The 27,745-nt window shown below is 40.5% G+C and overlaps 2 protein-coding genes and 1 long non-coding RNA gene across 5 annotated transcripts in view; 1 reads left to right on the top strand and 2 right to left on the bottom strand.

Moving 5' to 3' along the window:
• The first annotated feature begins 8,663 nt into the window (after positions 1 to 8,663).
• On the top strand, positions 8,664 to 11,238 carry LOC134655356 (putative uncharacterized protein DDB_G0287457). The gene is made up of 2 exons (XM_063510805.1): positions 8,664 to 8,812; positions 9,364 to 11,238. The coding sequence occupies exons 1-2, from the start codon at positions 8,717 to 8,719 to the stop codon at positions 11,236 to 11,238; spliced, it is 1,971 nt and encodes a 656-aa protein (XP_063366875.1). The 5' UTR covers positions 8,664 to 8,716.
• A 354-nt stretch (positions 11,239 to 11,592) lies between these two features.
• LOC134655236 (uncharacterized) lies at positions 11,593 to 11,975 on the bottom strand. The gene is made up of 2 exons (XR_010097421.1): positions 11,688 to 11,975; positions 11,593 to 11,656 (listed from the first exon to the last, which is right to left on the bottom strand). It is a non-coding gene; the product is annotated as an uncharacterized LOC134655236 (long non-coding RNA).
• A 4,094-nt stretch (positions 11,976 to 16,069) lies between these two features.
• Positions 16,070 to 27,745, bottom strand: part of LOC134655560 (titin) — a 45,609-nt gene continuing 33,933 nt past the window's right edge. Inside the window, exons 3-5 of one of the 3 annotated variants that reach the window (XM_063511035.1) lie at positions 24,767 to 26,673; positions 22,115 to 24,537; positions 16,070 to 22,027 (exon numbers count right to left, since the gene is read on the bottom strand). In XM_063511035.1, coding sequence (XP_063367105.1) covers positions 16,373 to 22,027; positions 22,115 to 24,537; positions 24,767 to 26,673 — 9,985 coding nt within the window. In that variant the 3' untranslated portion in view covers positions 16,070 to 16,372. Of the gene's footprint in view, positions 24,538 to 24,766; positions 26,674 to 27,745 lie in introns of all 3 variants that reach the window. The other 2 variants (XM_063511036.1, XM_063511034.1) reach the window with 2 other exon arrangements.

The following is a 27,745-nucleotide window of genomic DNA, read 5'->3' as shown; positions in this document are numbered from 1 at the left end:
ACGCAACCTAATTGTGTTAGGGGTTTTTAGAATTGTCTCGATGAGTAAGTATTAGTTGTCTGTAGTAAAAAAAGTACAGTCAGCGATAAAAGCTTGTACCAAAAAGGAAATTTTTGCCAAAAACTTATTTTATTAAGATTTGTGCAATTGTCAAAATAACATTAATGTGATTGGCGATATATTTATCTGGAAAAATAATTACTTTTCGTCCTATTAATCGTGTTTAAAGTTTACTTGTTTAACGAAGTAGGACGAAAAAGGACGATAGTCTCGACTGCGCTACGTGAGTATGCCTTCGCCGTTACAAGTGATGACAATTTCAGTGTCTGTATTTTTTGTTATGTGGTGTCGTTATGAAGACGTGTAACTAAAGCTTACTCGAGTTACTACTGTATGTCTTGTGGGCATAGTTTTACTATTGTTTCTAATCATCATTCGAATGATTTTGAAACGTTAAGTGTACAGAATTTAAATATAGCTTGCTTTTATATTCGAACTCTAGAGAATCAAAGAACCAAATGCTTAATGTTGTTTAAATTTTACTTTTTAGTTATGTTTATTTTCACAGATAAGATAATATTGTTAATATGGTCTAAAGTTTAATTTCACCGCAATAGTGACGTACTGTATAACAGGTAAATGTATAAATAGTTATTGTATCATAATTGTGATAAAGGAAAAAAGCACAACATTAAATCGTTAGAGAAGCCTAATCTGATGATAAAGTAAGGTATTCTTTCCTTGAAACTTCATTGTAGTTTTTCTAAAGTTGTTACTTTACGTACATGTCATGTACCTAAGAATGTGTTTGGCCGGGCCTATTCCTAAAAATACATCCATTGTCTACTGAATACCTTTTACAGTCAGCAGCAGAAGTTGCTAAGCGGGCGAGGTGTTCAAAATGATCTTGACGAGACTTTATTATTAAGAGAATAAGAGCGTGTCAAGGTAATTATGAACACCTCACCCGCTTAGCAATTTCTGCTGCTGACTGTACAATTTGTAGCTTAGAACAAGTCAATCAGCTATAATTATATTGAAAAGCAAATGCTGTTTTTACATCGAAAGGTGGTTATTGCCTTGAAAATATAATGAGCTAGGTGTGTAAGTAGTCGAAGTACTGGGTGCCTAGCCAAAATGTCTATCGTTTGCGCTACGACATCGAAAAACTATCTGTCTCTATATCGCTCTAATATGAAGGATTGCTAGAGAGACAGAAAGCTTTTCGTGATATTTTCAGCGCGGTAGTGTGTATTTCATAGAAGGTTGCTACCTTCTATGAAATACACACTAGGTTGCTCCTATAGAAGTGGTCTACGCGTGCCTCCGTGAGGGACAAAACATATAAATTCGACCAATCATAGCGTCGCATTGCGCCGCTATGATTGGTCGAATTTATTTGTTATGGTGGGCAACAAATAGATTCGGCCAATCATCCATACTAATTTATGGTGGGGAATAAAGAAAAATGTGAGACTGTGACAAGGACAAACAATAATAGCGCTTTCACTGCTACTCCTACTAAAAGATAAATAAGACTATCCCGTTCTGTCAGTTATCCCCACCACTCATGCCCAATCCAGTTTAATACTAGATTCATGGTGTATTTTCAGCAATAGGCCCAGTTTCACAGTGTAGGCTAAAAGTCGAGGGTAAGTTAACCCGGTTAACCAATCTGGATAAGGTGCAATATGGTTTTATATGTTGAAATTTAAACATGGTTACGTTACATGGTTCATTGTATTATATCTCGTTTGTAATATAATATAAAAATGTTGAAACTATATTATTGTTTTTCGTCGTGCAAGTGACATTTAGGCTGAAGGCTTTTAAAACATTTACAATGTTCAGTTTCTAAAAAGATTAATATTAGAAAAATATTTCTATGAAATATTTTTTGCGAACAGATAAGACATTGTTAAATCAATTATAAATGTATAAAAATTTTAATTATAATGTACATCTGTTCAAGAAACACTATTTGTAAATAAACTTCAGAGAAACTTAATGTCAAAGCAAAGGTTGGAATTAGAATATTTATTGTAAAAATACATCTGAAATTGAAAACAAGTGTCATTTAAAAGCCAAAAACATTGGGATTTCTTACTGACTCTAAACGTTCGAATCCTAACCATATTACGTGTGCCATAAGGTGTATTATTCATATAGATAACATTTTTATTTAGATCAATTCTAATTTCTAATCTTTGTCTTATTCGATAACTACAATAGTGGCCAGTTACAATTAAAATATATCATAATTCATAAAGTAATGGGGTTGGCAACTGTCAAAGGTTTGCATAGATGGCGCCATCATAGCTTGCCCCTTTCCCTAATTTTATATGAGATTTGGCTTTGGAAAAAAAATTCTAAAACAATTTCACACATATCTAGGGATTAACAGGGCAAGCTATGCTGGCGCCATCTGTAAAATACTTCGACCGGCCAACCCCATTGCATGTTTGATATTCAATTCAGATGTTGGGTCGATTGCAATATGTTTATAGGTATTGTTAAGTAATGTGGCAATGTTTCATAATTATTTCTTGGGTCAGTTATCAGTACTAGGGGTGCTGAGATAGTATATCACTCTTGTACATATTTTGTTGTCACGGAAAACTGAACAATACCATAGAGAAATATAGTAAGACAAGAGTGCTCACTCCATACATCAGTTCAGACTATTAATTTCAGTGTCTACATCTAGCATCGAGTAGCGGAACTATCAGTACTGCTACTTGACAATAGATGTAGCACCGACCGGAAAGTCTTATCTCAACAGCATAAGACTTTCCGGTCGGTGCTACATCTATTGTCAAGTAGCAGTACTGATAGTTCCGCTACTCGATGCTAGATGCTAATAGTCTTTTTGGTACTAAAACTGATGTATGGAGTGAGCACTCTATGTATTTTTTTCTCTATGACAATACCACATCAAACTGTTTAGACCAGGGATGTTGCGGATGCCGATTTTTTGACATCCGCGGATGCGGATGCGGATGCGGATTTTTAAAGGCTCACATCCGCGGATGCGGATGCGGATGCGGATGTCAAGATAGGTACATAAAAAACGTCAAATACTACATTTTAGTAATTTTTATTTCAAAAAACCGGCCAAGTGCGAGTCGGACTCGCGTTCCAAGGGTTTCGTACATTAAGTCCCACTCACGCTTGACTGCTAATTTCTAATAGGTTTTTTGGCTAATGACTAAATTACCTAGCAGTCTAGCACTTACGCCGATGCTAAGACGTTCCTGTACCGGCCTGTTCCACATCCGCATCCGCATTAAATCCGCATCGATTTTATGCGGATGCGGATGCGGATGTTGAAAATAATGCGGAAGTTCCGCGGTTGCGGATGCGGATGCGGATATTCGCAACATCCCTGGTTTAGACGACAACGGTTTCACTCACTTGAATTTTTAGTCGCTATTGGCGACATGACCCCCGAAGGGCCCGAAACTTGTCGCCAATAGCGACTAAAAATTCAAGTGAAACCGTTGTCGTCTAAACAGTTTAAAATATGTCTCACGAAAGTTTAATATAGAATACCACATCACTTGACGACGTAGACTAGCTCATTGGATGTTAATGTGTTAAATCATATTCACTGGCAGCGCGAGCTACGCGCCATTAGCGCAGCCGATAACACGGAAAAAACTGCGTGTAGCGAAAAGCTACTACTACACTGCGTCTTACGTAAAGCTTTGGTTTCCTCCGATAGCGGTGCCGTCATATGGCGGCCGTCTCCATACAAATACTACGACATCCATATTTAGCCGTATTATTTAGTATGGAGACGGCCGCTATATGACGGCACCGCTATCCTAGGAAAACCGATCTTAAGCGAACAACTCGCGAACGCGACGCGGCGCGGCGCGGCGCGCCTACGGCGTTCGCGTTCGCAACGAGATCGCCCATGTAGGACACTTCTATAGCTATCAAAGGATTGATTCACCCCGCGCCGCATCGCTTCGCTTCGCGTTCGCGTGTTGTTCGCCTACGTAGTACGCTGCGTAACAGAGAACTCGTTTAATGGGTCGGTGGCAGTGAATGTGTTACGGTTAGCCCAGAGCTTAAATATAGCTAGAGCTTAGATAAAATAAATACCGAGGACAATTCCGAAAGTTTTAGGTGGTCCATTAGTTTATTCAAAGAGTTATTGATTGTAAAAGAGGTAAATTCTAATAAAAATCGGGCTTTGAGTTTGGCAGCCGAACGAGATGGTGCTATACGACGCCATATATTTATTGGGAGGTAATTGACAAATTATTCTACTCAATAACTCTGGTATATTCCTACACCCAATAGCAATGAAAACTGGTTTAGAAATGTCTAACGTTATCCGCTTTCATTGTTCTGAAATGTACATAGTCTGTTAGTGGGGGTAAAGGATGTACTTACGAAATTGTAATGACTAATGGGAATGGGTTAAGTATAAAGTTTTTTTTATAATTATCACATGATCCTATACAATTAGAAACATACGCAACGGCACTAGTTTTGTCTCCCTGCAAACCTTTAGTTGTTCGTTTGTCAGTTCCTCAGTGATCTAGTTATCAGACTGGTTTATTGATCAACGACACGAAATTAGTGTCAATTCGAGCTAGCTGTGATGTCACTTTGCACATGATAAAACGATATATGTGGCATAATGGGAAGGCGAGAAGATTATTCAAAATTCTGCTGAATTTTATTGCTGAAGCAGATTTGGCTATCGAATGTATTTTGTAATTTGTATTTTTTACATTCGTTAGCTAAATTTGATGAGCATAGACATTTTTATGAAACAATTATAATATCGGCGTTTGCCGTCTCGCATTTTGGATTTAGATTATGATACTTAGTATATAATGTATGTGCAATTGAGCAGTGACAAGAAAGTTTCTTGAAGGCAACGATACACCAAAATGTGTGATTATGATTAATCTACTATTTGACCTTCGATCAATTTGTATGACATAAAATCTAAGATCATTATTTCTCAAACATGCACAAACTTATTGAGAATTTTGCTGTAAGATGTTTCGATGGTTTGTTTTATTTAAACCAAAATACATGTACATAATAAGTGTGATAGAGATGAAACGGTCTCATTTAAAATAAAATTGTTGTAAGTACCTAAATCCAGTGTTTTGTTTTATCCATTACCGTGTCTAGCACCTACATTTTTCGAACCCACTGCGCGGCACATGCCCAAAGAGAATTTCCACTACGTTCACATCCGGTTCACATGCCATGCAAGTATCGTAGACGCAGTGTTGCGGCTAGGTAACATACGAATGCAACTATTTCTGCAAGCTTTATTAAAGATTGATAGAATAAAGATTGACAACGATCTCTGCGAAACCTACAGTGAATTGTACTGAAACTTGGAGGATATAATCAAACGGAGACGCCATGTCTGTAATTTTCTGTACAAAACAGTCTGCCGATTTTTGCGGGGGAGGGGAACGTCAAATGTATGCGTAACGTAAAAATAGCCATGTCAGATAAACGTCAGTCCATACATTGTGTATGACCGTTGGCCGCCTATTTTCGACAGAGGAAAGCCTGTTAATGGCTACTCCGTTTAGTTGTATCCTCCAAGTACTGAAATGAAATAAATTATTTGCACGCATGGTTTATATAGTCCGTCAACCAAATCTTGTCAGTAGCAATGTAAAGCAAACTAAAGTAGGGCAACACTCAAAGAGCAGTATTGCGCTAAGAAAAGCAGCAATGTACATCGAACCAACTGATTTTTTTTTCCGCTGAGCGCGCCCTGCGTACGTCAATTCAAATTGTCACTCGCGGTTTATTGAAAAAAATTGAAACATGGACGGACAATTTAAAAGCGATGTTAAAACAATGTTAATCAAAATGATGAACAAATTTGAAGATATCAAAAACAACTCCCTATCGTAGTGCTTATATTCTCTTTGTTCCCTAAGTCCTTTGTCTTCTAAGTTTACTAAAATAAAATCATATCAAAATGCAGATAATTAGATAGTGCATATATTTGTTATTTACAATATAATATGCCACTTGTTAATGTAAATTAGTGTACTGTTCTGGATAAATATGACATACCTGTGTAATTTTTTTGATTGGTATATATTGTACAATATACATATTAAAAATAAAACAACTGATATTTGGGTGTTTATTTAATTTAAAGGTAAATAAGATAAGGGTCACTTTTCGACTTGGTTGCGTTGTACACGTACATAAACCGCCATAGGTAAGTATTGTCTGAAAAGATACTACCTACTACGAACGCCTTATATTGGGCAAGATTTAATCCTGCAACAAACATGTATGGATTAGGTAGATATTGCGAAAGAACGGCGATATAATCAAGGCTCTTAATACTGTTTAAAAGGTTTACCTTTGTAAATAGTCACAACTGATTGCTGAAAATATTAGACATGTGGGCCTATGGACGGTTTCCAGGACACAATTTATGGTCTTGTTAGATAGATTTAGGCATACGTTTTAATTTTATTTATGCCTTTTAACCCTAAAACAAAAAAACTGAACATAATCTTAAAAGTTCGAAAGAGTTCTTCCAGTACTTGTCATAACCGCAATTTTTAGTAATGTTTACCATCAACGAGCATGATTGTACATTGTAGGCCCCTTAGCTTTGCTTATTCTTATTTAATGTATTGGTATTTAATGGTGACAGCAGAAATATCTCTTGAAACAGAAACGATTCAGAATGAAAACAAATAAGGTGACGGCTGTCATTCACGATTCCACATTCCACAGATAAAACACAGATGACACGCGTTTTGGAATTATTTGAACACAGTGTTGCTAACCCGCGATTTTTCAAATTTGCCGCCTTTTACTACTGACAAGATTTGGTTGACGGACTTTAATTATAATGTTGGGGTCGTTTTAATCAAACCTTTATGTTGCTATGCTAACCTATGTATCTACCTCTAAATTAACTCTTAACAGCCAGTAAGTATTACTCTTTGTAATACTTACTGGCTGAAAGAGCAAAGTTGGTTTGAATTCGCACGTCAGTCAAACGATTAGAATTTTTTTGGTAACGTGACTGCAAAGATTCAAAATGCGATATTTAGTATTTTTGTTGCTGTGCTGTTTATTAGAGAAAACCACCAGTCGGCCGCAGGCGGTTACGCAAGATTACAAGTGAGTTTTATAATAAATTGCCTATTTTAGATAGTCTCTTGAATAATCTCCAGTATGCCCCTAAGTGGGAGAAAGCGAAATAAAATAAGGACAATGTGGGGAAGACCCTTTAATATATACCTACGTAAATTTGATTGCTAGGAAGATCGTCATAGGGATAGAACTCATGTATTTGCATACTTACATTCACCGCTCAGATACAGTCAGAAAAGGGCTCTACCAACCCGTAAGTGTAAAGCCTGAGTGGACGCTCGAAGCGGAGCGTTCGGCGGGGCGTGCAGCGTGGCGTCGAGCTCACAAGTGATTTGAGCAGCGTGCACTAAGGCCGCTCCTATACGTTTGCATTTGTTTAACATGCACGCCGCACGCCCCGCCCCGCAGCACGCCCAACTCGAGCGTCCACTCAGGCCTTACACTAAGTGGAGTCACAGAATAAATAATAGTACTAAGTACAGAAGACTCACTCTCTAACAAAACGCGTCTGTTACGATCAGCACAGATATGGCCGCTAGGTGGCGACACCACGCGCGGCTTATGGCTTTCCCCAAAATTGGGGCCGAACGGTTGTACTTTTAGCTACCTGTAGCAAAGCGACGAAATCGTGGAGTGAGACACGCCTGGTGGATTATAGATACAAATGCAACAGGTTAAAAGTGACAAAGTCCCACATTGACGTTACTGCGTGCCCTTATTTCTAGGGTTCCAATTTACGTAAAAAAGACAATTTTAAACTATTGTAACCTGTGGGTTTTTACCTCAATGACAAATTCTCAGGGATGCTGAAGAGGCCGAATACGAGAACGAGGACTCGCCGCACAACGATGAAGATGCAGCCGTTGACGAAAGGGTAAGTGATTTATTTATATTAGTAAACAATAGTTATTTGTTTTACAAGGGGGCAAAGTTGTTGTTTAACCGCTCGTGCTAATATTGAAACCCGAGCAAGCGAAAGATTCCAAAATTGAACCACGACCGTAGTGAGTGGTACGAAAAATGGAATCTTGAGCGTTGCGAGGGTTTCAAAGCACGAGGGTTAAACAAAGTTTGCACCCGACTGAAACACAAAATTTTTCACCACACCAACCCGAAGCAAATATTAACAAAATCAAACCAAATCAAATCCAAATGAATGTTATTAAATATTTATCATTCAAAATCATCATTTAAAAGTCAATTCTACCAGCAAACATAAGAAAACAACTCAAAATTAGCATTTGATTACTTTGCCCCACATGTGAATAAAATGCAACTTTGCTATCAGTTTTTGAAGTGCAAAGTGAGCCTTTCCGAGCTGGTGTGGTGAAAATAACTATTTTACCCCTCCCCCCCTCCTTGTCACACTTGGTCACATTTTGCGAACCCCTCCCCCCCTGGTGTGACGTCACCTTTTAGGCAATTTTGTTTTCAACAAAATCGACATTATTTCGGCTTCGCCTCAAATTGTTACTCACGCTACTCGCCTTTTTTGACCCCTCTTAAACAACGGTTGCATAAAATACTATAACCATTCATATTTTAAATAGATAATCGAAATTACTCTTAGGCTAACATTAAAGAAGAGGACGAAGTAATGGAGCCGCATCACAACAGGAATTATTTTTTCAAGCATCATGGCGCGGACAGGAGCCCAGAGGAGCGGACCACCAAGGAGAACACAAATGATAACGTGAGTGTATAAGTTTTAGCATACTCGATTTCAGCTTCGGTATATTCTACTCGTACCAAGGAAATAGTTATTTGTTTTACAAAGGGGCAAAGTTGTTGTTTAACCGCTCGTGCTAATATTGATACCCGAGCAAGCGAAAGATTCCAGAATTGAACCACGAGCGTAGCGAGTAGCGTTCGAAAAATTGAATCTTGAACGTTGCGAGGGTTTCAAAGCACGAGGGTTAAACAAAATTTGCCCCCGAGTGAAACACAATTTTTTCACCACACCAACCCGAAGCAAATATTAAATGTAAAATATCACACAAAATCAAACCAAATCAAATCCAAATGAATGTTATTAAATATTTATTATCCAAAATCATCATTTAAATTAAAAGCCAATTCTACCAGCAAACATAAGAAAACAACTCGAAATTTGCATTTGATTATTTTGCCTCACATGTGAATAAAATGCATCTTTGCTATCGGTTTTTGAAGTGCAAAGTAAGCCTTTCCGAGCTGGTGTGGTGAAAATGTATTTACCTATTAATATTCTAAGGTGTTGAGCAGTTTTCACAGTTGAAATCGGCAAGCAGAATCGAAGGGCCAGATGAAGATGCTTCCGAAAACGAACAGGATCAACCAGTGACTAACAGGAGATATGACCGGCAAAACGAACTCAACAGCCGTAAGAATCAATTTATTCAAGCGATGGTAAATAAAAAAGAAAACGGCGTCTTTCGTAATCTTCAACAACTTGAAAGAAGAGATAATGCTGAGCAGGAAGAAAGCAATGATAATTTATACGAAAGCGACTCTAATCAAGAAGACGTTAGTAAAAATTATAAAAATAAACGCAACGATGACACTGCTGAAAATATTGGGCAATCTAATTATTACAACAGATCACCAACCGAAAGCAAAGAATCTGAAGATGAACCATATGAGGAAATCAATGCAGAAGATGCTAATCGCGATCGACGTGATATAAATGATCCTGATGAATCTATTAACAACGGCAATGCTCATGATATGAAAGAAAAGAACGATTTAGAAAACTTCGAAAATGAAGCTGAGCAAGCTATTATCCAGAGATATGTGAAAAAACTTAACAAAAAAGAAATGGAAAACCTAATGAGAACTCTCTCAGAAGATAAGAGAGCAATATTAGAGCAAATTATTAGCGATGAAAGCAATCAAGTGATCACCTTAAACAAACGAGAAATAACTAAAAAAGCAGAAGCCGTAGAAGAAAATAATTTAATGGATGGAGTCCAATCGGAATCTAATAAAATTTCAGGCCCCCTTGTTAATTTTAATCTGGCCAGTGGAATAACTAATAAAAACAATGACCAAACTGGAATAACCTCAGCCATAGAAGAAACCGTATCTAGCACCAGCTTTGGTGAAAATAAAATAAACAAACGATCCGACGAAGAAGGGGTCTCAGACAAATTTGAAAACGGAGCAGTTACTACAAGCAGTACTGAATCCGTAACAGCTAAAAGTGAAAATAAAAGAGAAGTAAATGTTAACGAGGGATCTCCTGTTTGTATAAATGAACCGCAAGAGTCTTCTATCATTGGTTCACAAGACGAACTTTATGCTAGTTCTCAAGATGAAGATTTGTCACAATTAATGGACGAAGACATGCAACTACATTACGACTATCGTAATCCACAAAAACGAGATCTAATGCAAGGGAACATGGCAGAACCTATGAAGTCTTTACAGGAATCATTTTCCAATAATAATAACGTTGAAAACACTGGTTACACTGGTGACTTGAATATGATGCCTTTAATAAGAGTCAAGAGGAAATTTAATAACGAGCATGCAGTGAAAAAGCGAGCAGCTGCTATTATGCCAGAGTCTAAAGTAGCGTATGTTCCCGAAAATGAAGACGAGGATAATGATGAAGGAAACGAGATTTACGATAACGGCTTTTTTGATAGAACGGCAAGCTTTGCAAAGAACAACAAGAGAGTTGGCAAAGTGAGTGACATAAGAGATACCGCTTTTAAATTAAACACTGATGGGAATCAAAGTGTGTTCAAACGATCAAGCGCAGAGGGAAGTCATGTCGAAGACGTTGCTAGAGACAATATGAGTATCGGGTCTGACACGGACAGCGTTTTATCTGGGGAGGAAGGAGTCAACGAAAATTTGATGTACAGTGGTGGATGTCGAAAAAAACGTGCCGCTGAGGAGATTACTAAATTGGTACCCGTTGACGATGTTATTAACATACTCCCAAATGCTTCGCGCTCGTCTTTGATGGGAGACACCGGTAGACCTGAAATCTTCGGGGCGAGTTTTAATAGCAATGATGCCTTTGGGTCTTCTTCAAAAACTTACGATGGAGAATTGGGCCGTTATAAAAGAATACGGCGATTAAAACACCCGTCAGCTGTGAAGAGCTCTACAACTAGAGTCGCCAAGTAAAGTAATATCTTGATGATAACTTTATAACTGTGTGTGTTATTTGTTTGTAAGTTTTTTTATAATATGCTCGGAAAAAATAGTTTTAATTACTTTACACTAGTTATTTTAGAGCTTGTATTAAGTTTTACTATTGATGTTGTTGGTAGGTATCTATTGCCAGGAATTATAACACTTAGAACAATATAGCTCTTGTTTTTAATTATGTACTTAACTGCGCTAGACCCTATCGTATGGACACACTATACTTCGTTTTTTTTTAGCATTAGAAAAAAGGTAATCAATCTTGATGTGTCTTTTAATTGAAAAACACTTTTTAAAAATAAGTCACGGCAAATATGTAACAATTATGAATCTAATGGGTCAATTTCAACAGTACTAGTTTTTTGTGTCATTCCGGTGTAATTCTTTATTTACGTTTCTTCGTTGTTTCTTTTAATGTCAATCGACACCTCAGACTGTTCTTTGATAAGCCTCTTACAGAGCACTTGATATCTTAAGCCTTTTGAGAATTATCGGAGATTAAAAAAATTGACTCGCACGTGAATGATAAGTATACACAGGAATGATATAACACTCCACCTAAATGACATTTTTCCACCGGAATGAAGAAAATGACTCGCACTTGAATGATAAGTATGCAAAGGAATGATATAACACTCCACCTGAATGACATTTTTCCCAACGGAATGAAAAAAATAAACACAGGAATGATATATATACACTAAAATGAGAAAAATGCTAAGAACTGCCTAAATCAGCCAAGTTCAATAATTAACCGAAAATGTATTTCGAATGCCCATGTTCAATCTAGCATATCGAGTATTTCTTTAAAAAGTGCCACTTTTACTAAATTATGGGCACAATTTATGGTACTTCTACTCGAGATAACAAGCTCTTTCAATTTAAAAACGAAAAAATTGACCCACAAATTTAATAGGTAAAATTTTAGAATTTCCATTTGAGTTACCGCAATACAAAGCCTATAGAAATAAGCAATACAGTATAAAAGAACTAAGGTTATTTTTTGTTGGAAATTAAAAAAAAGCTCGTTATTTCGATTTGAAATACATAACATAATAATTATGTGCCCAAAATTTATATTTCGTAAAAGTGGAATTTTATTAAGAATATTAATACAAAGCCTCTGCAACAAACGCCAAGCTGAGCCTGAGCTACTCAAAGCTTAACCGTCGAGCCTGACGGACGCTAGTAATTTAAAGAGTTACCCTTAAATCAACAACGCGTACAAATAAAAAATGTATCAAACAACTACTAACTAGTACCTACTACTAGTTATCACTTTTTATATTGTAGTATTTGAGATAAACAATTAGTTTTTATATAGTTATCTACTTATAAATATTTCGTATACCTATTCCCAGCTGGACAATAGACACTGTAGATGTGAAGTACAAGAATACTTTTAACAAAACAGTTGATATTATTCATATTTAAAGAGTTTTATATTTTGATCCACTTATAATTTAGACACATTAAAAATCAACATTATATATGGATTACATATTTCAAAATCAATGGAAATATTATTAAAAAAGGCTCTCAAACATGCAACCAGATATTAAAATGTGCAAATGTGTAATTTAACCTTATAAAGCTGCTGCATTACACGGAAGAAAAAACTAGAAAATTTGTAGTTAATGAATAGTAAACGAAGCTATATTTTTACCATAAATATCTTTAGCATCCTTAAACTAGGAACAAATTACTTTGGGATCAATAACATTAGTATCACATTATCAACATCTAGCATACTAACAAGGCCATGATTGACTTAAATACAAATTAAAATTAACAACAAATTGCTTTTACGTAACTTATACTACTATCACATTAATTGTCACCACTTGTTAATCATTATCTTCGCCTATACTCGAAATACTACATCAAATATTTCTAAAATATGTCTAAGTCAGAAGAATCTGCGTCACTTTCAAATACATTAGATTTTTCCTGATTGACACGTCTTACTGCTGACAAATTTTCCATGTTCCTGGCTTCTTCCTGTTCAGAAAACAGTTTGCTGTCAAATTCGGCTTCAAAAAATGAACTCGATGGTATTACTTCTTCTAAAACCTGATTCTCATAATGTGTTAGCAATGACCTACTGATTATAGAGCCAGTTGACTCTTTTTCACTATCCTTACTAATCCGAGATAAACTTGATACTGAACCTTTACCTGGTTTTGCTAAAGACGTAGGTATTTTGGACGTTGAGGGACCACATTTAGTTTTGGTACATGTTTGGCCTTGAGGAAACTTTTTGGCGATGAGCTTAATAATTGGTCCTTTAAAATCCTCGGGGTACCAACAGGTTTTGATGGTGAAACCTTCGATTCTGATGTCTTTGACTTTAGCTACAAGTTTGCCTTTACCGTGTTGCATGACTTTAGTTTTAGATAATGTTGTCATTCGCTCAGAGGCAGGTATTGTTTCTTTAACCGTGACCTTCGACATGTCATGTACGTTTATGTGTTTTTGGTAGTATTAGAATATCGGACATTTTAACGGGCGTCAGTTTCACCAAACTCTCACTTGATTTGACGTTCTTAGTCTTACTGGATTTTTTTGAAGGTTGCATATTTATAGCCGGTACAATTCTGTTTTGCTTATTTTTGGTCACTGCATTATTTGGTTGAAGCTCATTACCACGGTTTGGAGCCGAGTCATGAAAACCCAAATGTTTACCGTGAGGGCATCTGATTGCATTATTTTTGCACTCTGGTTCAGTGCATGAAAGGCATCGAAGTGCCAAGCGACTTTCTGTTTCTTTCATCCATACGACTTGATGTACCGGCATAGTTCCGGGAAAAGTCTTTAAGTTCTTAGGTAACAGCCAATCTTTTTCAGTTACTTCGTAGTCTTGGACTATTTTGATTTTCACTCGTTGAACCCTAGACTGAAAAATTTGGACCAAAGCATCGATATCAGGGATGTCATTTCCAAAGGAGACCATTTTATCGGCAGCCATCTTTAAAATACCACCAATCCCGTCCGCAGCACCTTTTCCGTGTCCGCATTCGCAATAGTTCCAAATTATGTTTGTCTTTGGTTGAATCTTATTTTGTCGGACTTGGCGGGGGCATGGCAGTGCCCCCAAATAATACTTAAACACAAAAGTGAAGCTACTTTTGATAGCATTCCGGTGTTATTTTTCATTCTGGTGGGTATTAAAGCCATTTTACTACACCGAAATCACCGGAATGAAATTGGTGGAATGATAAACCGAGGTGAAATAAAATTATAAAAAAATAACTAAATCCCACATTCTTTAACTATCGCGACATTTAAACTCACAAGTACAAAATACACGATCTGTAAATATTTGAAAAATAACAAATATGAAACAAAAAACATATAGCAAACTCCGGAATGATATTTTTTTTGTCCCCGTAACATCGAAATGACATGACTCACGTGTGTAGCGGATCTATTCGGCATCACTTCGACGTCTTCTTGCGGTGAGAGCCGCGGCACAACTGACTCTCAAAGTGCGCAGGAGGCGGGGGGGCGTACGAAGTCAAACTTAGCCAGTAAACGTCGATGAAATTTGTCCGCGGTAATAAGGATTATTTTGCCGGACAAATTTCTTTACGCATAATAAGGGGGTTTATTAAAGAGTTAGTAAGCAAGTAATATTTTAAAGGGTTCTTTATTGATATGGTATTATAATGAACTAAAAACTAATTTGATATCTTGTATAGTTTTAGAGTTATGCGGCATTAAACAAGAATAACTGGGTTCCGGACAACCCACCTGAATGAAAAATTGGGCCTTTATTATTTTTTTTCAATGATTCAATTATTTAATATTTTAATATTAGCTATTGCCCGAGGTCGATAGCTAAGAGATGTTTCCAAAAAAAAATAGTATATGACTATTTTGACTTTCTGCACCAGCGTTTTCAGTCTTGCCATCAAATTTTATTGCTTGGGATATTCACCCTAATACTATCATTTATATTCTTCTGCTTTCATAAGTAATAGTTACTGATTTTTAAAATGCGTTTTTCAATTAAAAGACAAGTCAAGATCGCTTACCTTCTTTGTAATGCTATAAAAAACGAACTATAGTCTTCCATTTCCTTTATAACGTAATAATACCTCATAAAAGGCTTTTCCATTTTTTTTTACTCCTCCACTCTTAATTTGACTGTAATCCTAAGCATAGCGAGGGATCTTTCGCTTTTAAATAATAAATATTGTGAAATATTTCATTTTAAATTGAGTTCACGCCTATTAGGTGAAATATTCCTTTTGGCTTAAGATTCAATTTGGGGTCATCCATTAATTACGTCACACGTTTAGGGGGAGGGAGGGGGTCAAGAAAATGTGACATGTTGTGACATGGGGGAGGGGGGAGTCACAAACATTGTGATGTCACTTTAACTTCATCAGTAACCGAAAATTAAGTAATTTATATTTTTTTATTCGCTGTACAGTTAAATAATGAGATTTTGGATGTAACTTTCGTTGTGTTATAAAATTACTAATATTTATATATCAAAAATATTTTTTTATTAAAAAAATAATGCCGAGTTAATATTGTCGATTTCGTTGAAAACAAAATTGCCTAAAATGTGAGGGTGGGAGGGGTTTGCAAAATGTGACCAAGTGTGACAAGGAGGGGGGGAGGGGTAATAATACCTAAAAATTCGTGTGACGTAATTAATGGATGATCCCTTTTGTCTTTTGTGTCGCTTACAACTTACCTACATAACGTTTCATAACATATTCATGAATTATTCGAAAAAGCCATAGTAGGTACCGTTCAGGAAATTACATAGTTGGGAGTAGGGAAGTAAAAACACCTGTTTTTAATATAAAATTTATTACATGGCAATGTTTGACGTTATAATAGTAAAATAACAATAAATGATTTGCTTTGTATAGGTATATACTTCAACATGTTAATGGTTACATTATAATGCTTAAAAAATGGGCATGTTAATTGTATAAGACTAGCAATGTTAGATTGCGTTTTATATAGTAATTATTTATATATTATGCTTTAATTTAACATTTAAAATAAACAAGCTCTAGTAAGGCACATTCAAAAGGAATGAACGAAGGCTCAAAACACAGTATACATCAATTACGTCATAGATTTATAGTATTTATCGCGTTGCTTTTGAGGCATAGAATTTGTGTTCCCGAGAATCGCGAGTGTGTTTAAATGGAGTGCGCGGGGCTTCGATGAGCGTTGCGGGGCACGGGCCGTGCACGTGCGACGTGAACTCCTGCTTGTAGCTGGTGCTGTCTCCGCCCAGCACGAAGTGCGACGTGTGCCCGTGCCGCACCGCCCGTTCAGTACGCTCCGTGCGCTCGTTGCGTTGAACCTTCTGCGAGTTCTCCAAACGTGAAAAACTGCCGTAGGAATTGGCTTCGGAACGCCCGTAGAATTCCCCGCCGACTTGTATGTTATCTCGTACAACTACTTTTGGCTGCCGCTCGACAACCAGCGTCGACTGGCCATCACGTTTGATTTGCTGCCTATCTGAGTGCTGCGAAATTACACCCATGTTATCGCGAGCTGAACGGTGCATGGAACTGATGCTTTTTCTATCAGTGCTGTGGGATGAGTTACTGATGTACTCTCCTCGATCGTTTAGATTTCCGATGCTCTTACGCTGCGCTGATGCTGTTAAACTTATAGAATGTTGGGCTTCAGTAGCCGAGGAGATTCCCTTGCGATGAAGAACGGTGTTGGATGCGTCGGTAACTAAATCAGATGTCCTCTTGTGATGCCCAGAACGACTGGAATTGTCAATTACGGTAGTTGAAGAATCACCCCCTTGCATGGCTTTTTGAAACTCAATACTGGTTCTGGCTACGCTGTCGCTCAGTTGATTCCTGCCCGCGCCGTGCGTTTGTTGAGTTGATCTAGAGCTATGCTCCTCTAAGTGACTTCCACTATGTATGATGTTGGAAGAGTTGCGTTGGGTGTGACTATTCACTGATGTGCGCTGTTGTGAAGACGAAGATATGGCCGATTCATCCGATGACACAATTCTTTGACTAGAATCCCCTCGAGTCTGTCTATTATCAATACTCCCTTTATCCTGAACAGATTTAAGATTGTTTGTATCACCTCCATGTGTGGTTGTATTGACTTCTACATTGCGAGTAACGGTGACCCATTTTCCTGCTACCAGTTTCTTCTCAGATACTTGCTTCGTGGTCTTATTTATTGAAGAAGATACATTTTTGATGTTTCGTGAGTCTTGTGCTACTTTACTTTTATCAGTAACAGTTCGAGATGAAGATCTGTCAGTGACATCTTGTGAAGTTTTACTGATATTGCGCTGCGATCCAGTACGATCAGTACCCTCAGAAGTAATTGTAGCGTGTGTTTTTTGGAAACCAGATGTTGAATGTTTAGCTGTAGAACTTTGGACACCACTATGAATGGTAGTATGAGATTCAGTGTGCATAGTTTTTGTCCTTCCATCATGGTGATCTGATGAGCTAGTCGTAGTTTGTACCCGTGAATCGTTTGAATGAATGTTAGAATCGTCGCGTCCCACCTGGGACCTACTGTCGGTTGTTTTCTTAGATATATCTTGTGATTGTATTTTCATAGTGTCTTCGTGTACAATATGACCGTTTGTGTACTTTTCACCTTCGGGGTGTAAATTATTTTTCGGTCTAATTGGACTCGGTCTTTCGCTCGCTTGCCATTCTGACTTCGACGGTCTGTCGAATTCACCCTCAGGTTTTAAATTGTCTTTTGGACGAACTTGGGCTGGAGTCTCTCCTGGTTGCCACTTAGTCTTAGGACGTCCTTCAAAATCACCATCTAAATGCAAATTATCTTTTGGCTTCTTGCCAGAGGGTCGGTCACCAGCTCCACTAGTTGAAATATTCGTCTCCACATTTCTCGTTACGGTAACCCATTTTCCGCCCACAAGCTTCTTTTCTGTAACTTGCTTCATTGTCTTTGTAGTTGACGAGGTCGAAGATTGGACGTTTTTAATATTCTTAGAATCATGCTTATTGACCGTGTTTTTGTCAACGTGTTTAATAACAGAACGATCTGTGTCTTTCTCAGTTCCGTCGTGTTTGCGTATTAATGTAGTTTTATCAACATTATTTTGTGAATCAGTGCGGTCAATTACATTTTGTGAAGTAACTGTCGAATGCGTCACGTGAGTTCCAGATTGAATATTTCTAACGGTTGAGTGTTCACTATGGGAGCTTGATTTTTGCAGATGTGATTCTGAATGAGTAGCATGCATTGTATCGTCCCGGCTTGTTCCGGTGTCATGTTTAACAATATTCGTACGTTTGGAATCAATGTTTCTAATATCTTGGCCAGTAATGGTCTCTGACTCTGTTGTTTTTCTTGCGAACTCGTTTGTATGTTTAGAGCTGGTTCTATCGACGGTTGTTGGTGCATGGGGACCTTCTGGGTACAAGTTGTCTTTTGGCTTAACAGCACTAGGCCGATCTCCAGTTTGCCATTTAGACCGTTCTGGGCGATCAAAGTCACCCTCAGGTCTTAAGTTGTCCTTTGGGCGAACTTGTGATGGAGTTTCTCCGCGTTGCCAGGTTTCCTTGGGTCTATCTTGGAACTTGCCTTCCGGATGCAGATTGTCTGTTGGCCTAACCTGGTCCGGTCTCTCACCTTTTTGCCATTTTGGGCGATCGGGACGGTCAAAATCTCCTTCCGGTTTCAAATTGTCCTTTGGACGGACCTGAGACGGAGTTTCCCCGGGTTGCCAACGTTCTTTAGGCTTGTCCTCGAACTTTCCTTCAGGATGCAGGTTATCGGCCGGTCTTACTTGTTCAGGCCTATCACCCTTTTGCCATTTTGGTCGCTCAGGACGATCGAAGTCACCTTCTGGCTTCAAGTTATCTTTTGGACGTACCTGTGAAGGAGTTTCTCCAGGTTGCCAGCACTCCTTGGGCCTATCATGGAATTCTCCGTCAGGGTGCAAATTATCCACTGGTCTAACTTGGTCTGGTCTTTCGCCGGGAACCCATTTCGTCTTCGCCGGTCTATCAAATTCGCCATCAGGATGCAAATTGTCACGCGGTTTGACTGCATCCGGTCGTTCTGCAGATTCCCATTTTGGTTTTGTAGGTCTGTCAAAATCACCCTCTGGTTTCAAATTATCTGTGGCCTTTATCGGTGTTCTTTTTTCTCCAGTAACTGGTTCTTCTACAGGTCTCTTTTCGAATTGACCTTCAGGTTTCAAGTTATCCGGGTGATAAATAATAGCTGATCTTTCCCCTTTTGTTACACTGTAATCATTTCTACGAACGTGATCTTCAAATACTCCTTCGATTTTAAGGTTATCTTCTCTGCGAGTCAACTTCACTCTTTGTCCTTTAACCACACGATAAGTATCTGAAGATCGGATATTTTCCATTTTTCCCTCCATCTTCAAGTTATCCTCATGTTTTACAATGGCAGCACGTTCACCCGTTACGACTGTGTAGTCATTTTTCTGTTTCAGGTCAACGAATTCACCTTCTATTTTTAAGTTGTCCTCGCGCCTAATTATATCGACTCGCTCTAGGTGTTGATTTCGTCTTATATCAGTGTCTTTCTCAATAGTAATATTGTCGACGTATTTAAAAGGTTTACGCTTCTCAGCAGGTTGAGAAGGAACAGCTTCAGGTCTGTAAAATTTACCATCAGGTTTCAAATTGTCTTGAGGTTTGACCACGGTAGCCCTTTCCCCTTTGGTTGCAGAGTAATCATTTCGGACTAGCAGGTCAATAAACTCTCCTTCAGTTCTCAGATTGTCTTCATGTTTTGTGATCACCACTTTTTCCGTTTTTTCAATTCGCTTATAGTCATCCCGAGAACGATGCATATCAATCTTTCCTTCCATTTTAAGGTGGTCTTCGTGCTTGACTACGTCCACGCGGTCTCCTCGAGTTGCTGTGTAATCAGTTCGACGCACAACTTCCATATCGCCTTCGGGCTTTAAGTTATCTTCAGGTTTCTTTTGAACTGGCCTTTCGCTTGCAGGCAATGGTTTTGGTTTCTCGGGTCTGTCAAATTTACCTTCAGGCTTAAGATTATCTTTAGGCTTTTTAGGAATTTGTCGTTCTGCAGGCTTCCAGTCATCGTGTTTTGGTTTTTCAAACTCACCTTCAGGTTTCAAGTTATCTTTCGGCTTCTTGACTTCTGGTCTTTCTGCTGGGCGCCACTTATCCTGTTTGGGAGTCTCAAATTCGCCCTCTGGACGGAGATTGTCCTGTGGCTTCTTAGGCGTTTGCCGTTCAGCTGGACGCCATTCGTCGTGTTTTGGCTTTTCGAAATCGCCTTCCGGTCGGAGATTATCCTGTGGTTTCTTAGGTGTTTGACGATCAGCTGGACGCCATTCATCGTGTTTAGGTTTCTCGAATTCACCCTCTGGTTTCAGGTTATCTTTGGGCTTGGTTGGTTGCCGGCGTTCTGCAGGTCGCCACTGATCTGGCTTCTGGGTCTCAAAGTCTCCTTCAGGCTTCAGGTTGTCTTTCGGTTTTTTAACCTCCGGGCGTTCTGCTGGCTGCCATTTGTCGTGTTTTGGCTGCTCAAATTCACCCTCTGGCTTAAGATTGTCTTGAGGTTTCTTAGGAGTTTGTCTCTCAGCTGGACGCCACTTATCTTGCTTCGGTTTTTCGAATTCACCCTCTGGTTTCAGATTATCCTTAGGTTTAGTCGGTTCACGACGTTCAGCAGGGCGCCATTGATCAGGCTTTTGTGTTTCAAAGTCACCTTCGGGTTTGAGGTTATCTTTCGGCTTCCTGACTTCAGGCCTTTCCGCGGGGCGCCACTGCTCAGGTTTGGGTGACTCAAAATCACCTTCAGGCTTGAGATTATCTTGAGGCTTTTTAGGGGTTTGCCTCTCTGCTGGTCGCCATTCGTCATGTTTTGGTTTCTCGAATTCTCCTTCAGGTCTCAAATTGTCTTGAGGCTTTTTAGGCGTTTGCCTCTCAGCAGGGCGCCATTCGTCATGCTTGGGCTTTTCAAACTCACCCTCCGGTTTCAGATTATCCTTGGGTTTAGTCTGCTCACGACGTTCAGCGGGACGCCATTGATCAGGTTTTTGTGTCTCAAAGTCACCTTCGGGTTTGAGGTTATCTTTTGGCTTCCTCACTTCAGGCCTCTCCGCAGGGCGCCATTCTTCATGCCTTGGAGATTCAAATTCACCCTCTGGTCTTAAATTATCTTGCGGTTTCTTAGGAGTTTGACGCTCCGCTGGGCGCCATTCGTCATGTTTAGGTATCTCAAATTCACCTTCAGGTTTCAGATTATCTTTTGGCTTCGTCGGCTCACGGCGTTCAGCAGGACGCCATTGCTCTGGCTTCTGAGTTTCGAAATCTCCCTCGGGCTTAAGGTTGTCTTTCGGTTTCTTCACCTCCGGCCGTTCTGCAGGCTGCCATTTGTCGTGTTTTGGCTGTTCAAATTCACCCTCTGGTTTCAGGTTGTCTTTGGGCTTGGTAGGTTCTCGGCGTTCGGCAGGGCGCCACTCATCTGGCTTCTGGGTCTCAAAATCACCCTCAGGCTTCAGGTTATCCTTAGGTTTAGTAGGTTCACGACGTTCAGCGGGACGCCATTGGTCAGGTTTCTGAGTTTCAAAGTCGCCTTCAGGTCGCAGATTATCTTGTGGCTTTTTAGGAGTTTGCCTTTCTGCTGGTCGCCATTCCTCATGTGTCGGTTGTTCGAAATCTCCTTCCGGCTTCAAGTTGTCTTGAGGTTTCTTGGGAGTCTGTCTCTCAGCCGGACGCCATTCGTCATGCTTGGGTTTCTCAAATTCACCTTCTGGTTTTAAGTTGTCTTTAGGCTTAGTCGGCTCGCGACGTTCGGCGGGGCGCCATTTGTCGGGCTTCTGAGTCTCAAAGTCTCCTTCGGGTTTTAGATTATCCTTGGGCTTTGTTGGTTCACGACGTTCAGCAGGACGCCATTGGTCAGGCTTCTGTGTCTCGAAGTCGCCTTCAGGTTTAAGATTGTCTTTCGGCTTCCTGACTTCAGGCCTTTCCGCAGGGCGCCATTCCTCAGGCTTTGGTGACTCAAATTCACCTTCAGGCTTTAGATTATCTTGGGGCTTTTTAGGAGTTTGTCTCTCGGCCGGCCGCCACTCGTCATGTTTTGGCTTCTCAAATTCACCCTCTGGTTTTAAGTTGTCCTTGGGCTTAGTCGGCTCGCGACGTTCAGCAGGACGCCATTGATCAGGCTTCTGAGTCTCAAAGTCTCCTTCGGGTTTTAGATTATCTTTGGGCTTGGTTGGTTCACGACGTTCAGCAGGACGCCATTGATCAGGCTTCTGAGTCTCAAAGTCTCCTTCGGGTTTTAGATTATCCTTTGGTTTTGTTGGTTCACGACGTTCCGCAGGACGCCATTGGTCAGGCTTCTGCGTCTCGAAGTCGCCTTCAGGTTTAAGATTGTCTTTCGGCTTCCTGACTTCAGGCCTTTCCGCAGGGCGCCATTCCTCAGGCTTTGGTGACTCAAATTCACCTTCAGGCTTTAGATTATCTTGAGGCTTTTTAGGAGTTTGTCTCTCGGCCGGCCGCCACTCGTCATGTTTTGGCTTCTCAAATTCACCCTCTGGTTTTAAGTTGTCCTTGGGCTTAGTCGGCTCGCGACGTTCAGCAGGACGCCATTGATCAGGCTTCTGGGTCTCAAAGTCTCCTTCGGGTTTTAGATTATCTTTGGGCTTTGTTGGTTCACGACGTTCAGCAGGACGCCATTGATCAGGCTTCTGAGTCTCAAAGTCTCCTTCGGGTTTTAGATTATCTTTGGGCTTTGTTGGTTCACGACGTTCAGCAGGACGCCATTGGTCAGGCTTCTGAGTCTCAAAGTCTCCTTCGGGTTTTAGATTATCCTTGGGCTTTGTTGGTTCACGACGTTCCGCAGGACGCCATTGGTCAGGCTTCTGCGTCTCGAAGTCGCCTTCAGGTTTAAGATTGTCTTTCGGCTTCCTGACTTCAGGCCTTTCCGCAGGGCGCCATTCCTCAGGCTTGGGTGACTCAAATTCACCTTCAGGCTTTAAATTATCTTGAGGCTTTTTAGGAGTTTGTCTCTCGGCTGGCCGCCACTCGTCATGTTTTGGCTTCTCAAATTCACCCTCTGGTTTTAAGTTGTCTTTGGGCCTAGTCGGCTCACGACGTTCGGCGGGGCGCCATTCATCGGGTTTCTGAGTCTCAAAATCACCTTCAGGACGCAGATTGTCTTGAGGCTTTCTCTGTGTTTGACGTTCGGCTGGACGCCACTCCTCGTGCTTCGGTTGCTCGAACTCTCCTTCTGGTTTGAGGTTGTCCTTAGGTTTGGTAGGCTCCCTGCGTTCCGCTGGACGCCATTGATCTGGTTTTTGAGTTTCGAAGTCTCCTTCAGGTCTTAAATTATCTTGAGGCTTCTTAGGAGTTTGTCGCTCTGCCGGGCGCCATTCTTCGTGCTTCGGTTTTTCAAATTCACCCTCTGACTTCAGATTGTCCTTAGGCTTAGTCGGCTCACGACGTTCAGCAGGGCGCCATTTATCGGGCTTCGGGGATTCAAAATCACCTTCGGGTCGCAGGTTGTCTTGTGGCTTTTTAGGCGTTTGGCGTTCGGCAGGGCGCCATTCTTCATGTTTAGGTTTTTCGAAATCGCCTTCCGGTCTTAGATTGTCCTTCGGTTTCTTTACCTCTGGCCTTTCAGCAGGACGCCACTCCTCGTGTTTGGGTGATTCAAATTCCCCTTCTGGTTTAAGGTTATCTTTTGGCTTAGTAATTTCTCGTCGTTCGGCGGGACGCCACTTGTCTTGCTTAGGAGTTTCAAATTCACCTTCAGGTCGAAGATTATCTATTGGCTTCTTTTGTTTTGGCCTTTCTGTCAATTCAGAGCCTTGATAAGCATCGTGAGACACAGTGTGCGTTTCGAACGTTCCTTCCATGTGAAGGTTATCTTTCCTAATAATCTGTTGCTGTCTGATGTCAGTTTCTTCGTACGTCCTATATTCTTCTTGTGTGGTTGTAACTTTTTGCAATTCATCTGTAGAATAGAACTTTTCAAAATCTTCTTTAGTCCATGTGCGACGTCTTTGGGGACGTTCAACCGGTGTCATTTTTTGCGTATAATCCTCCTGGTTAGAAGTCACGAATTCAATTTCACCTTTTTGAATTAAATTGTCGGTTTTCTTCGTAGCTATAACAGTTCTTTCAACGATGTCGGTATAGTCGATGTATTCTGATTTTGAAGTTGTATCTGTGGTCATTTCTCCTTCGATCTTTGTCCAAGTATTTCGTCGCACAGGTGTTGGTCTTTCTACTGGTTTTATTGTGTATTCGGTGCGAGACGTAGTAGTATCTGAAACGAAAACAAAATGATTAAACATGTTAAATTATACAATTTGAACACGAAAGTGATACTTTATTAGCTAGTGCAAAATTTAAATACCTACTTTGATTAAAATTTGATAATTATATAAATTTACTAAAATCTAGTCTGGTTACTTACTCGTATTAACTTAGTAAACGATTATCTTTAATAATACGTTATTTTGTTTATTGAATTTGAATATAATATATGTAATTACCTGTGAACTCTCCTTCCGTTATGATGTTATCGGTTCGGCGAATTATTTCAGCCCTCTCGCCAGTGACAACCGTGTAGTCTGTTGTTCTTTTGGTAAAGTCTCCTTCTGGCCGTAAGTTATCTTCTGGCTTCTTTACTACAGCTTTCTCTGCCGGTCTCCATTCATCTTTTTTGGGTGATGTGAATTCTCCTTCAGGTTTCAGATTATCTTCCGGTTTCTTGGGCTTCTGTAATTCTGCCGGTCTCCAAGGCTGTTTTTCAGGAGAAGTGAATTCTCCTTCTGGCTTCAGATTATCTTGAGGTTTTTTAGGAGTCTGCCTCTCTGCTGGGCGCCACTCATCATGTTTCGGCTGCTCGAACTCTCCTTCTGGTTTGAGGTTGTCCTTGGGTTTTGTAGGCTCTCTGCGTTCCGCTGGACGCCATTGATCTGGTTTATGGGTTTCAAAATCGCCTTCTGGTCTAAGATTGTCTTGGGGTTTCTTAGGAGTCTGCCTTTCAGCCGGACGCCACTCCTCATGTTTAGGTTTTTCAAAATCACCCTCTGTCTTAAGATTATCTTTCGGTTTAGTTGGCTCACGTCGTTCAGCGGGGCGCCATTCGTCGGGCTTTTGAGTTTCAAAATCGCCTTCGGGTCTCAGGTTATCCTGAGGTTTTTTAGGTTTCTGTCTATCAGCAGGCTGCCAATCTTCTGGTTGGCGTTTTTCGAAATCTCCCTCAGGCCTCAAATTATCCTCTGGCTTTCGCACAGGGGCTCTATCACCCGGTTGCCATTCTTCAGGTCTTCGCTTTTCGAAATCACCTTCAGGTCTGAGATTGTCTTGCGGTTTCTTAGGAGTCTGCCTTTCGGCCGGCCGCCACTCATCATGTTTCGGTTTTTCGAAATCACCTTCAGGTTTGAGATTATCTTTCGGCTTAGTTGGTTCACGACGTTCAGCGGGGCGCCATTCGTCAGGCTTCTGTGTTTCAAAATCACCTTCGGGTCTCAGGTTGTCTTGGGGTTTCTTGGGTTTTTGGCGATCCGCTGGCTGCCAGTCTTCCGGTCGGCGTTTTTCGAAATCTCCTTCAGGCCTGAGATTATCCTTCGGTTTTCGCACCGGAGCTCTGTCACCCGGCTGCCATTCTTCGGGTTTGCGCTTTTCAAAGTCACCCTCTGGTCTAAGGTTGTCCTCTGGCTTTTTGGGTTTCTGCCTGTCGGCAGGCTGCCAGGGCTGTTTCTCGGGGGAGGTAAACTCGCCCTCAGGGCGCAAATTGTCTTCTGGTTTTTTCGGTGTCTGCCTTTCCGCTGGACGCCATTGTTCTTTTTCAGGAGTGGTAAAGTCGCCTTCGGGTCTCAAGTTGTCATTTGGACGGCGAACAGGGGCTCGGTCGCCCGGTTGCCATTCATCTGGGCGGCGTTTCTCAAAGTCACCTTCTGGGCGAAGGTTGTCCTGAGGCTTGCGGACGGGGGCACGGTCTCCGGGTTGCCATTCATCTGGGCGGCGTTTTTCAAAGTCTCCTTCGGGCTTGAGGTTGTCCTCGGGACGTCGAATAGGTGCTCTGTCACCTGGACGCCACTCTTCGGGGCGCCTCCTTTCGAAATCACCCTCTGGTTTGAGGTTATCTTCTGGCCGTTTCACGGGAGCTCTGTCGCCGGGGCGCCATTCTTCAGGACGCCTCTTCTCAAAATCGCCCTCGGGTTTAAGATTATCCTCTGGTTTGGTGGCTTTGGGCCGTTCGGCGGGATGCCATTCCGGGCGCTCGGGCTTCTGGAAATCGCCCTCGAGGCGAAGATGGTCCTCGTGGTGGACGGCCGTAGTGCGGCTGACATGCTTCTCGTCGTAGTCTTGCTTGTACGCGGAGACCACGCTCGTCGTGTGCGCCACATCGAACAATGGCTCCGGGACATCGTTGTGTGGGCAGCGGTGACGCCTGAAAATTCAAATAATTGGTCATGTAAAAACAACTTCAATGTTTGTTTTTAAACATATGAACATTTTCTTGTATTAAATTATGTTCAACGTCACACCTTTTGACACGGTAAGGATGCAGTGAGATGTGGTAACGTCGGGGCGGCGGCAGAGGCGGCAGCGTGAGCGGTTCGGCCATCGCACGCGTCCATCGCGCTCGCCTCGCCTCCGGCCGCTCTTACGAGTACGAAACGCACCGGCAATAACAAACTCTTACGTACAGCCAACACGATAACTTTGCAAATGTCATCTTTGAATCGAAAGTTTATTTCAAAAGGATTGCCGGTTAAAATAAAGCTTCGTAATTTGATGTTCACTTATAAATCTCACGCGACACGTGCTTCAAAAGATTTATTACTATTTGGAATAAATTTGAAAACGTTTTATCGCGTTGCCGTGTCTTCAGTCGGGAGGCAAGCCGCGCACTGCCGTATGCCGCGCTCCGGACTATGCCTGAAAATCGAGTTCAAACTAACTACGTTAACTACGTATAGCACGTACCTAGACAGATTCAGGCTATCCAAACTACTGTCGAACCGTGTATTCGATTACTGTCCCACTTATGTATGTTAAGCAAGTATAGCTTTTAAATAAAACACGCCAAACGAGGTCACGAAACGCTTGATTGATCTAAACTTCAAATAATCGTCCAGTAATAATTAAGTACCTAAGTTAACTAAAAGAAGTGAGCTTCAATATGTATTATGTACGGGGTCCCTTTGTTTCCCATAAAGTTTTAAGTCATAATGTATTGTTCGGCATATTATCATTCATTGGTCATAAAACTGAAACGGTTAACTTTTCAGAATTTTCGTAAGGATATCCTATAGATAGGTTAGGTTAGGTTACATTTGTTTTATGGCAATCCTGAAAAGTGACGCCTTTGTGAACCAAATGAATTATGACTAACGAAAATGCGGGCAAACAATACATTATGACTTAAAACTATTTGGGAAACAATAGAGACCCATTATGTATATAATACAAACGTACCTACTTGGCCTTTAATTCTATACCATCAAATATTTTTTTTT

Source organism: Cydia amplana, chromosome 16 (genome assembly GCF_948474715.1).
Source record: "Cydia amplana chromosome 16, ilCydAmpl1.1, whole genome shotgun sequence".
NCBI lineage: Eukaryota > Metazoa > Arthropoda > Insecta > Lepidoptera > Tortricidae > Cydia > Cydia amplana.
This window is presented reverse-complemented; position numbering and strand designations above follow the sequence as displayed.